At 45.0% G+C, this 13,593-nt stretch overlaps 1 protein-coding gene across 3 annotated transcripts in view; it reads right to left on the reverse strand.

The window, feature by feature from the left end:
* Positions 1-13,593, reverse strand: part of ERICH3 (glutamate rich 3) — a 569,740-nt gene that overhangs the window by 2,073 nt on the left and 554,074 nt on the right. For all 3 annotated transcript variants that reach the window (XM_086953866.1, XM_086953868.1, XM_086953865.1), the window contains one exon: positions 10,056-13,001. In XM_086953866.1, coding sequence (XP_086809992.1) covers positions 10,060-13,001 — 2,942 coding nt within the window. In that variant the 3' untranslated portion in view covers positions 10,056-10,059. The remainder of the gene's footprint in view (positions 1-10,055; positions 13,002-13,593) is intronic.

Here is a 13,593-nt window from a genome sequence, read left to right on the forward strand (position 1 = left end):
ATTTAAAAAATCTTAGGAATTCACTGAAAAAACAATAGGTTTCAGGGATGTTATAGTTAGTTGGACATTTCTCTTGTACAAACAATAGAAATTGCCCTGTTATATTTAGTTCAGTTAACTATAACTCGCGCAACCGCAATGCACTTTTGATCACGTCACATATTACATCATTCATGACATGGTCAGTGATATCACTGATGACATCACTAATGACATCTCAAATTACATCAATGATGACATCATTCAGTGACTGTGTGTTTCTGTAAAGTTTAAATATGTTTTCTATATATATTCCAAGGTGTATTGAAGAATGAGTGGCTGTGTAAGTGTGTGGATGGAGTATTTTGTAGGTGCGTGACTGATTATATAAGTGAGTTATTATACGTGTTTTACTAAATGCATGGTTTATGACCAAACTGTGTGAGTGTCTGTATCAGTCTGTCTGCTGTTGCGTAAGCTGCTGCATGGGTTGGTCAGTAGCTACAAGAGTGTCTATATGAGCTCCCTGGCTCTTGGTATCGTAGCGCTATTGTGCTCATTCTGTTCACTGCTGATATTAAGTTAATTGCGCATCGCTTTCATTGCATTCATCGCATCGCTTTCATTGCTGGCATTATTATCTGTGGTATCATAGCGCTTTTTTGGTTTGCATGGCTCTCATTGCCTGCATTTTCTGTTTGGAGCCAACTGGTATCGTAGCGCTTTATTGTATATTATATTGCATTGATTGCTAAATCTTTTGTGCCTGATTGTGCCGGTGCCTCTGCCCATATCTTAGCGACATCCCAGACTGATCTCGCCCTATTTCACTTTTGTTTTTCTGCCATTTTGTTTTTGTGCCTCCTAGCCCATCCCTCCACCCTGCTCCTGCCTCCCAGCTGCTCCTCCTTCCCACAGATAGTAAGAATCGTCCCGTCCACATCTGCGCTGTGACCGCTCTGACTCATTCAGAAGCGGTCGTTCCCCACGTTTCCTGGCTCTTGGTATCGTAGCACTATTGTGCTCATTCTGCTCACTGCTGATATTAAGTTAATTGCGCATCGCTTTCATTGCTTTCATCGCATCGCTTTCGTTGCTGGCATTATTATCTGTGGTATCATAGCGCTATTTTGGTTTGCATTGCCCTCATTGCCTACATTTTCTGTTTGGGGCTAACTGGTATCGTAGCGCTTTATTGTATATTATATTGCATTGCTCGCATTGATTGCTAAATCTTTTGTGCCTGATTGTGCCGGTGCCTCTGCCCATATCTTAGCGACATCCCAGACTGATCTTGCCCTGTTTCGCTTGTGTTTTTCTGCCATTTTGTTGTTGTGCCTCCTAGCCCGTCCCTCCATCCCGCTCCCACCTCCCAGCTGCTCCTCCCTCGCTCCGCCCCCTCCACTATCCACTTATGACAAAGGCATTTGCGCGCACCGTTCACGTGCAGCAGTCATGCCCCATGCGCCGAAGGTGCGCCAAAGGTAAGCCCGTCTACGCCCGTCCGCGCCTGGACCGTGCCCAGCGCCAGACCCCCTGGTCCCGCAAAATCCACTCCTCCCGCATAACGTACGCCGCCGCAACCCTCTCTGCACTCAACCCCGGCCGTCTCCCAGTCTGCCACCAAGCCGCCCCAGGACACACCCACCGACCCTTCACCTGTCACTCCTGCAAGTTCGACTGCACCAGGTCCCTCACTAAACCCACAAACGCCAACCACCTGAAATGCATCTTGCTCAACACCCGCTCGGTCCACAAACACCACATTGCCGGAATTCGCCTTCCTTACAGAAACCTGTATGAACGCCTAATCAGCGCCCGACATCGCCATAGCTATCCCAGGCGACTACAAAATCATCCGAAAGGACCGCATCAACCAAACAGGAGGAGGCTTCGCCATCGTTCATAAGAACACCTTCCGCATCAAGACCAGTTCTGACGACAACCTCGCAACCGCCGAACACCTCCACTTCCAGATTCACACCGACCCAAAGACCACACTCAGAGGCACCCTCATCTATAGACCACCAGGACCTTGCACTCGATTTAGCGAAGACATCACAGACTTCATCAGCCCACAAACACTTCCCTCCGAGGACTGCATTCTACTAGGAGACCTCGACTTCCACCTGGAGAAGAACAACGACAGCAACACCACCACACTTCTGGACAACCTCGCCAATCTCGGACTCAAACAACTAGTAAACACCCCCACCCACAACGCCGGGCACACACTCGACCCAATCTTCTCCTCCAGCAAGCATATCTCCTTCAATCACACCACAGGACTCCACTGGACGGACCACAGCTGCCTCCACTTCAACTTCCAAAAAACACGGACCCACCACCACCCACAACAAATGCCCCGTTGAAACTGGAACAAAATTACCACCGACCAGCTCACCACATCGCTACACCAAAACCCTCCCACCAAATCATTGGACCCAAATCAAGCAGTCATCAACCTATCACAATGGATCACCCACAGCGCTGACGAATTAGCACCCTTGAAAAACCATCAAAAAAAGCCAGGTAGCAAAATAGCCCCCTGGTTCAATGATGACCTCAAAAACTCCAAAAAGAACTGCCGCACCCTCGAGAAGGCTTGGCGAAAAAACCCAACCACAGACAACATGACCACCCTCAAGGACGCCACCCGCAAACACCACCAGCTGCTCAGATCCTCCAAGAAATCAGCATTTAAGGATCGACTCAACAACAACGCCCACAACAGCAAGGAACTCTTCAACATCATCAAAGAGTTTACCAATCCCAGCGCCGACACCAACGACATCACTCCCTCTCAAGACCTCTGCTACTCCCTAGCCTCGTTTTTCCACAGCAAAATAGCCGACATACATAACAGCTCCGGCGACCAGTCCACCCCCCTTACCTCCGAAAAGAAGACCCCCACCGCCATCCTCGGAGCCTGGAACCCAATCAGCACTGAAGACACCATCCGCTTAATGAACTCCATCCACTCTGGATCACCAACCGACCCATGTCCCCACCACATCTTCAATAAAGCCAACTCCATCATCGCACCCCATCTCCGAGATATCATCAACTGCTCCCTCAACACCGCTACCTTCCCGGAAACTGGAAACATGCCGAACTCAGTGCCCTCCTGAAGAAACCGACAGAAGACCCTGCCGAACTCAAGAACTACCGCCCCATTTCGCTCCTCCCATTCCTTGCCAAAGTCATTGAGAAAACAGTCAACAGTCAGCTCGCCGCCTTCCTCGAGTCCAACGGCTCCCTCGACCCGTCACAGTCTGGCTTCCAAGCCAAACACAGCACTGAGACCGCCCTCATCGCAGCCACAGACGACATTCGAACACTACTTGACAATGGAGAAACAGCTGCCCTCATCCTCCTGGACCTCTCTGCAGCGTTCGACGCGGTCTGCCATACCACTCTTATACAACGCCTCAGCAACGTAGGGATACAAGGAAAAGCACTGGACTGGATCATCTCATTCCTCTCCGGAAGAACCCAGAGGGTCCGCCTCCCCCCTTTCAGATCAGAGGCCACCGAAGTCATCTGCGGCTTACCACAAGGATCATCGCTTAGCCCCACCCTCTTCAACGTCTACATGAGCCCCCTCGCATCCATCGCACGCCAACACAACCTCAACATCATTTCCTACGCTGACGACACACAGCTGATCCTCTCCCTCACCAAAGACCCAAACACCGCCAAAACCAACCTACACGAAGGGATGAAAGACTTTGCCGAGTGGATGAAGAACAGCTGTCTAAAACTGAACTCAGACAAAACGGAAGTCCTTATCCTAGGATCATCCCCCTCCGCTTGGGACGACTCATGGTGGCCACCGGCCTTGGGCAGCGCACCCAAACCAATGGACCACGTACGCAACTTGGGCTTCATCCTGGACTCCTCCCTCTCAATGACCAGACAAGTCAACGCCATCTCATCATCATGCTTTAACATCCTACGTATGCTCAAAAAGATCTTCCGCTGGATCCCCACCAAAACAAGAAAGACGATCACCCAAGCACTGGTCACTAGCCGATTGGACTACGGAAACACCCTTTATGCTGGAACCACAGCCAAATTACAGAAAAAACTCCAACGCATTCAGAACGCCTCCGCCAGACTCATCCTAGACATCCCCCGCCACAATCACATATCCAGTCACCTGAGAGACCTCCACTGGCTCCCCGTCAACAAGAGAATAAAACGAATTTCGTTGCACTCACTGCATCGCACTTGGTGATGCAGTGCACCTAACGAAATTCGTTTTATTTATTTAAATGTTTACTTACCTGTTAAACTCCATAATCCATACATTACTACCCCCTACCCTGCCCCTCCCCTTCCCCACGTCACTACCCGGCAGGTACTTCCACCATCGGCCGCGGCTGTGCATTTGTTTCTGTTTGAATAAGGGATGTGGTGTGTGTATAACTGTATAGGTCAGTAATTGGAAGTGTGATTGATTCTTTGCATGGCTGACTAGCTGTGGGAGTAACTCCATGGATGAGTGGTGGTGAGTGAGGGTCTGTATAGGTGTATGAGTGCTTATGAAGGTGTTGTATTGATGAGTGACTGCATGTGTGAGTGACTTTATGGGTGAATGAGTAGATGTGTGTGTAGACCTAGGAATCAGTGAGTGCATATGTAGTAACTGATATTGGTGTGTCGATGGTTTCGAAAAATGGTAGTCTGTATTTTACAGTGGGTGTATCAAAAGTTATATTAGAGTGTGAGGAGGTGCATCAGATATTCATGTGGATGATGTCATCAGTGATCTCATTTGAGATATCATCAGTGATGTCACTGACCATGTCATGAATGATGTAATATGTGATGTCATCAGAAGTGCATTGCGGGTGCGCGAGTTATAGTTAGCTTAACTAACTATAATGGGGCAAATTCTATGGTTTTGTACAAGAGAAATGTCCAACTAACTATAACGTCCTTGAAACTTATGGTTATTTCAGTGAATTTCTAAGGCTTTTTAAATGCTAATTTCTAACTATAAAGTCCCTGAAACCTATGTTTTTTTCAGTGAATTTCAAAGGTTTTTTAAATGCTAGCCCCGAACTGTAACTTCTCTGAAACTTGTATTTTTCAGTGACCTTCAAAGGTATTTTAAAGGCTAGTTTCTAACTATAACATACCAGTCGCATTTCCAGAGTGGTGGAGAAAGGTGAGCGTGGCATGTGAAACACCTCTTAGCAATCCCACTGTGTGGTATTTACTGGAGGTAACAGGAGGAGTAGTTAGTCTCCAACGTCAACCTTGGGGGCCAACTACACGAAGGGATGAAAGACTTTGCCGAGTGGATGAAGAACAGCTGTCTAAAACTGAACTCAGACAAAATGGAAGTCCTTATCCTAGGATCATCCCCCTCCGCTTGGGACGACTCATGGTGGCCACCGGCCTTGGGCAGCGCACCCAAACCAATGGTCCACGTACGCAACTTGGGCTTCATCCTGGACTCCTCCCTCTCAATGACCAGACAAGTCAACGCCATCTCATCATCATGCTTTAACATCCTACGTATGCTCAAAAAGATCTTCCGCTGGATCCCCACCGAAACAAGAAAGACGATCACCCAAGCACTGGTCACTAGCCGATTGGACTACGGAAACACCCTTTATGCTGGAACCACAGCCAAATTACAGAAAAAACTCCAACGCATTCAGAACGCCTCCGTCAGACTCATCCTAGACATCCCCCGCCACAATCACCTATCCAGTCACCTGAGAGACCTCCACTGGCTCCCCGTCAACAAGAGAATAAAACGAATTTCGTTGCACTCACTGCATCGCAATTGGTGATGCAGTGCACCTAACGAAATTCGTTTTATTTATTTATATGTTTACTTACCTGTTGAACTCCATAATCCATACATTACTACCCCCTACCCTGCCCCTCCCCCTCCCCACGTCACTACCCGGCAGGTACTTCCACCATCGGCCGCGGCTGTGCATTTGTTTCTGTTTGAATAAGGGATGTGGTGTGTGTATAACTGTATAGGTCAGTAATTGGAAGTGTGATTGATTCTTTGCATGGCTGACTAGCTGTGGGAGTAACTCCATAGATGAGTGGTAGTGAGTGAGGGTCTGTATAGGTGTATGAGTGCTTATGATAGTGTTGTATTGATGAGTGACTGCATGTGTGAGTGACTTTATGGGTGAATGAGTAGATGTGTGTGTAGACCTAGGAATCAGTGAGTGCATATGTAGTTACTGATATTGGTGTGTCGATGGTTTCGAAAAATGGTAGTCTGTATTTTACAGTGGGTGTATCAAAGGTTATATTAGAGTGTGAGGAGGTGCATCAGATATTCATGTGGATGATGTCATCAGTGATCCCATTTGAGATATCATCAGTGATGTCACTGACCATGTCATGAATGATGTAATATGTGATGTCATCAGAAGTGCATTGCGGGTGCGCGAGTTATAGTTAGCTTAACTAACTATAATGGGGCAAATTCTATGGTTTTGTACAAGAGGAATGTCCAACTAACTATAACGTCCTTGAAACTTATGGTTATTTCAGTGAATTTCTAAGGCTTTTTAAATGCTAATTTCTAACTATAAAGTCCCTGAAACCTATGTTTTTTTCAGTGAATTTCAAAGGTTTTTTAAATGCTAGCCCCGAACTGTAACTTCTCTGAAACCTGTGTTTTTTCAGTGACCTTCAAAGGTATTTTAAATGCTAGTTTCTAACTATAACATACCAGTCGCATTTCCAGAGTGGTGGAGAAAGGTGAGCGTGGCATGTGAAACACCTCTTAGCAATCCCACTGTGTGGTATTTACTGGAGGTAACAGGAGGAGTAGTTAGTCTCCAACGTCAACCTTGGGGGCCAACTATCCCTTTCATTACCACCTACAAGTACCACACAGCAGGATTGCTAACTTCTTATATCAGGCCCCACTCCCTCCCTGCACCACTGTGCAAATGTGCTCCCTAGCGTGTTTTAAGTTGAGGGATTAATTCCCCTTGAATCCTGAGGGTCCCTGAGGACCAACTAGCCCACCAGGAACCTCCAGTAAGTGCCACAGGGTGGCCTTGCAGAGAGGTGGTCCGAGGCCACGCCCCTTTTTACACCTTTCTGCGACAGAACTCTGTGGCACTTACTGGAGGTTCCTGGTGGGCTAGTAGGCCCCCAGGGACCCTCAGGATTCAGAGAGACTCAATCCCCCAATTTATAACACACCACAGGACGTGTTTGCACACATGTCACATTAGGCCCCGCCCCCTCCTTTCACCACTGTGCAAACGCGCCCCATGGTGCGTTTTTAAGTTGGGAGATTAAGTTCCCTTGAATCCTGAGGGTCCCTGGGGTCCAACTAGCCCACCAGGTACCTCCAGTAAGCGCCACACAGCTGCGTTGCAGAGAGGTGTAAAAAGGGGCGTGGCCTCGAACCACCTCTCTGCCACACAGTCCTGTTGCGTGTACTGGAGGTACCTGGAGGGCTAGATAGCCCCCAGGGACTCTCAGGATTCAAGGGGAACTAATTCCCCACCTTAAAACGTGCCACTAGGTATGTTTGCACAGTGGTGCAGGGAGGGGGGCGAGGCCTCCGGCAATTTTTCAGTTACTTTAAAAAAAAAAAATCGGGTGGGGGCTGCATGGCCCCCTTCCCTTGGCTATTTTGGGCCCCGGGGACCCCATCCCTCGCGGGCCTTGCACACTTTTATTGTATTAATTATGCAGAGTGGAACCGTGTGGCCCCCTTTTAAACAAACATTTTTTTAAAGGGGAGGGGGGTCACGTCACTCTCTCTCCCAGGCCACTCCTGGCCCTGGGGAACCCATTCTTTGGGGCCTGGCCTCTCTGTTAAGGACCGTGCGGGAGCCGGCATTGCTTTTCCACAAGGGGGGCTACTGACATGCAGCTCCCCTTGTGGAAAAGCAATCTGCTTTGGATTTTGGAAGCGAGAGCAGGAAACCTACTCTCGCTTCCATAAGCCAAAGCATAGGTTGTTATGACAGGGCGGGAACCTTGCAGTTCCCGCCCTGCCATAGCAAACAGCAGTTCCCGAGGTGGGCACCCTGAAGCCTGCAGGAGCCCGCTCTGGGGGGTGGCGGTCCCCAGGGCCATGGAGGGCTCCAGGAGAGGGGCCACGCGGCCCCCTCCCAGCCATTGCAAAGCCCTGGGGTGGTGGTAGTCCCTGGGGCTCGGGGTCCGTAATAGACCCCCGCATTTACATTGTTAGTGCCCCTGGGAGGTGGTGGTCCCCGGGGTGAGTGGGAGGTTCAAACCCCTCCACACAGGTTATTTGGAAAATAACATGGGGAAAATGTGTTTTGGGACCCCCCTTTTTTCTCGGCCCCCACTTGGCGAATCACCTCGAAACTTTCAAGACAGGAGCTGACCGGAGCTGATCACTAGTTTTGAAAATTTGCAAAGATTCATCAAACGGCGCCAAAGTTATTGGGAAAACAAAAAACGTTTTTCCCAAGGAAACTAGGTCTTAACTATAATAACTATATATACCCAAAAAGTTAGGCTTTTCTGTGTAATAACCAAAGTAGCATCACGTGTTCCTAGATAAACATTTGGTACTCCCCTGGAACTGGTTACTTTTGTACACTCATATGGAAAATATCTGCCAGATGTACGAAAGTTTTTACGATTCGCAAAACTAGATCATTTGCAACTGCAAAATGGCCTTTTAGTGAAACAAAAGCCCGATTTTGAAATTCTGTAAAATGTTACTTAATCAAAATATGGTGTTGAAAGTATATACTGAACTAGTATTTGGAAGGGGCACATTTATGGAGTCCTTTCAAAATAAAGATTCACAATGAGATGTAGTAATGCTATGTGACCAAAATCAGATTGCAAAACATGAATTTGGTACAAACTACATAAAGGTAGTAGGAACCCATTCACAAAGGGGAAGGGCTCTCCAAGGTGCCCCTTTCCCTTTGTGAGTATAGAGAAAACAATTTTTTCCACTGCCTAAACTTTAAATAAATATTTGTAAAACCTATTTTATAAACACATGAAGAGAAAAGGGCTGCATTTAGAAAAACAACAAATGCTTTATTTAAACATAATCACAGACATAGTGAACTTCTGACTACAGAAGGCCACCATTCATGTACTGGCAGTGAATCATAGTGGGTAGCAGTTTGCAACCTACCTTACTAATATGCCTGAGGTAGGTTAAATTGCAACCTACTAATACTCAATATTTAGCAATTCAACAATTTAGTAAATAACTCAGGGGCATATTATCAAGGGGGTTTATCTCTGCTTTTTTGGCTTTAAAAGCCAAGAAAGCGGAGATAAAATTATCTCCCTATTACCTAGCTGCCGCTAACACCAGTTAGCGACAGCTAGTAGGAGATAGCGACCATCTTGGGCCCCACTTTGCATGTCAGTGATATTTATCACTAATGAGATGCAAAGTGGGCGTGCCAAGATGTTAGAGACTGAAAACAGTCGCTAACATCGCTATCTCCTATTACCAACTTTTGGAGATATTCGCGCTAAGCGGGAATATCTCCAAAAGCTAACACCTGCCCTGAGCAGTTCTTAGCCATGTTATCCAATGGGAGGTGGATAACATGGCTAAGAGCATTAGCTCGCTAATGCATGAATATCGCTGACTTATCAGCGATATTCATGCTTTGCGGCGATTTTTACCGCATTTGCGTTAAACCTTGGTAATACCAAGGTTTATTTGCAGTAAAAATCGCCGCAGCGCTGCGGTAATTATTTGTCTCTAACCAAGCAATAGCGATAATTATCGCTATTGCTTGGTAATATGCCCCTCAATTCCCAAAATACCCTGGTTTCGCTAAAAACGGTTTGCAAATTGCGACCACTTTTAGCCAATACAATCTTCTTAAATCTGGTCCTATATTTGTGTAACGTGGTTTCCTTTCTTTGCATGATTCCACATGCAGAATAAAAAGATATGCATTGTGCCTTTGTCAATTACACATACTATAAATTTGAGCAAAATACAACTTTTTCATGGTACAAAACAGTCACATGGTAAAACCTTTATGTCACACCTCTGGTATATCCATATTCTGGACAACCTTCTCACATATGATGATGCAGTCTAGACTAACCTGCTTAGAGAGTTTCTGAACCTACGTCTTCACCTGTTGTGGCTTGCATAATATTAGAATGACCTTGTGATGATGACTCTTCTTCCTCCTTGATCTGAGATGTCATTTCTCCAGATTCTTTGTCTGCAGCATTGCAGCCTGTTTCCTTTGTTGTCTCTTCCCCTTCAGGACTTAACTCATTCACCATAGTTTCTGCTGTTTGATTTAACATTTCTTCTGGATTTACATCTGGATTATTGCAGACTACTGTATTAGAGTTCCCTTCATTATCAAATGATAAGCCTACAGATGTTCCTGCTGCTGTCTCTTCAGACATTAATGTCTTTCCATGGTCATCATGCTCTATTGTTCCTTCATCAGGTCCTTTTCCATTAGGAATATGTGTCTCCTCTGCTTCCTCAGATTCTGGTTCATTTGTCTCGACTGTTAGATCCTCACTTTTTTCCATTATTATTTTTTTTTCAGAGCTTTCCTCTGCAATCAGCTCTGCTAACTTTACAATTTCATCCACTGCATGTCCTTGGTTTGTGGTTCCCCCGGATATGGCACTCTCTTGGGATACAAAATCCTCACCGGCAACCTCTTCAATACTGATTCTTTTATCACCCTCATTTAGTACTTCTTCTGTTGTAACTTCCTCAGTAAGTGCCATCTCTTCTGAGGTGTCTTTTTGTGATGCTGCCTCCCCAGATGTCAGTTCTTCTTCTACTGTTGTTTCAATTGCTTTGTCCGGCATAACAGCAGTAGAGATATCCCCTAGTTTAGGTGTTTCTTCCCTTGTTAAATCTTCATCATCCTTTAAATGATCTTCTGATTCTGCTACTTCCTCTGTCGATTCTGCTTCTGGGACAACATTCATAACCTCTGGTGTTATTCTCTCTACCACAGATACCTCATCATGTGCAGCTAACTCCTTGAGGTTTTCTGGACTTTCCCGAGCTGTTGTCATAGTATCTTTCTCTGTCAAGGCATCCTCCTCATTTGGTAGAATGTCTTCTTCTCCTATTACTGGTTCTACAATTGGACTGTCTTCCTCATTAATACTTGCTTCTTGGGTGGTGTTCTGCTGACCTATCCCAATGGCTAGTGTCTCTGTCACTGTCTCCTCAACTTCTGGTAGCATTTCATGGCTTACTTCATCTGCATTTATTGCTACCTCAAGAGAAGTTCTGTCACCTGTGGATGAATATTCTGTCACTGCTTCATTTATTTGAACCTCTTCTTGTGCTACTTCATTGGTTTCTTCTGCTGATACACCTTCTGCACGCTCTTGCTCATTGTCTTCAGAGTCTATTTCTACTATTGTTTCTTGATCCTCTGATGATCTTTCCTCCTCTTCCTGTTCGTTCATTGTTTCTGTATCTGCTTCTACCCTTTCAGGGATGGTCTCAGTTGTTTTTTGCCCTCCATTAAGGACCTCATCTAGGGGAGGTTCCTTCTTTTCAGGAGAAATGTCTAAGCAAACCTGCTCATCATCACACAGCGAGTGAATGGCTTGCTCTGCCCCTTCTGGCACATCTTCACTTTCTACACAATTCTCATGTACTTGGATGTCTATCATTTCATCCTGAACCTGAAGAGCTGTTTCTGTGAGTTCTTGTACATCTGTCATTGATGTTTCTTGTGCAGATTCATTCCCATCACATGCTGCTTTATCCTCTGTGTCCAGTGCTTTAGTTGTGGTTTCTTTATCATCATCTCCTTCTTCTAAAGCAGTCAAACTAGAATTCTTCTTATCTGAAGCAATTTCTTCAGCTCCTTCTTCCTTCTGTATTGGCTCATCACAAACAACCCCTCCTTCACTTGGCAATAATTCTGCTCCAAGTTCTTCATCCTCCTGGATCAAGTCTTCAGTCATAATATCCTTATCAGATACTAGATCCTCTGGCACTTTATCATCAGCAGGCTCAAACATGCTGCTTAAACCCTCTTTGTCTACATTTTCAAGTGTTTCCATATTTGTTAAAACTTCCACATTGGATCCTTTTTCCGTCTCAGCCCCATTTCGATCTTGTCCTACCTCTTCAACTTCTACTTCCTTAGTGTCTGTATTTTCCGCAATCACCTCATTATCTTCACCGACTTTGTTTGAATCAATTAGCTCATTATCATCACTTGAAATTACTGCATTCTCTAAATCTTCAAAACATTCTGATGCTATATGCTCTGTTAGTTGTAAACTATTTACTAGCCCTTCCTCCTCAATTGCCTCTTTCTCTAATGTACTAGGAACCTCTTTACTTAAGGATAATTCTTCTTTAGCAGCCTCATTCTCTTTTGTCACTTCTGTGTTATCCACCACTTTGAATGCCATCTGTGAAACATCCTCAAGTGCCTCTTTACTCTCTTCTTCCACATCTTCTTTACAAGTTATATCTTCCACTACTCCATTGCTGCCAATATCTACTTTAGTAGTTTCATTCTCAACAACAGGTTCCGCTGCATCAAATGGATCTCTTGGAAGAATATTGTGTGTATCTAAGCTGGGAACAGGATCTACTATTGAATTTTCCTCTTCTATTTCAACAGCGTCCTCTTTCTCGCTTTTTACATCATCAGTTGATATCCCTCCTTCTGCTGGCATTTCCTGTTTCATGCTCGCTTCTGTAGGTTCCATTACTTGGTTAATGATTTGTTCCTCAATTATTTCTTTGTTACTGTCCTCCATCATCGACATTTGTTCTGATTCCTGTTTTTCCACTGGCTCTTTTGTTTCCTCTAATTCAGATGGAATTATTTCTGACATTGTCTCCATGGCAGTTGCTTCTTTTTCAGTTACAATGTCCATAGTGTTTTCTCCGTCCTTCTCTGTAATTGATGATTCTTTTATCAATAGTTGATTGGTCTGAAAATCATTATCCCTGAACTGGTCTTCAGTATCAAGGGCATCTTCCAAGCAAAAATCATCTGTCACAGATTCCTCTGCCATGTTCTGCACAGCATGCACTGTAAAAGACATATAACAGAAGATATATTATTTGTTCACAACATAAGTTGATTTTGTTTCAAGCATTCTCAAATGGAATAGCAATTTAATGGTCAGTGTTCAAGATTAAGATATGTCACATTTATACAATGTAATTTGGTACTTATTAGTACCAAATGCATTGCAATTAGGGCTATCCATGTGTTCTTGAGATTCCATGTTGTATAACCAATGACAGGTGGCAAAGAACAATAGAGTGGAAGAAATGCACACTCAAAGACACTATTCGTTCAATTGAGTGACATAAGCACCACCTTACTTCAGTAATGTATCTTTGTCAAGGGTGGTTATGAGGACACAATATCGAATAAAGGGCCTTCCTACTCTATAGGAAACACATATAGGTAGCATTCCTCATCTTAAAGTGCATCTCACATGCTCACATGTCTGCTTCTCACATCCTTGAGTGCCTTTGTTACTGACAACATTCCAATTTCAAATGAGCATTTGCACTTATAATAGTTCACATCTTAAAGTACATTTTTGGCCCAGAAATTCATGAATATTTGTTTCCTATAACAATATTTGCTTGTAACACCACACATCATAAAA

This window comes from Lissotriton vulgaris, chromosome 1_1 (assembly GCF_964263255.1).
Source record: "Lissotriton vulgaris chromosome 1_1, aLisVul1.2, whole genome shotgun sequence".
Taxonomy (NCBI): domain Eukaryota; kingdom Metazoa; phylum Chordata; class Amphibia; order Caudata; family Salamandridae; genus Lissotriton; species Lissotriton vulgaris.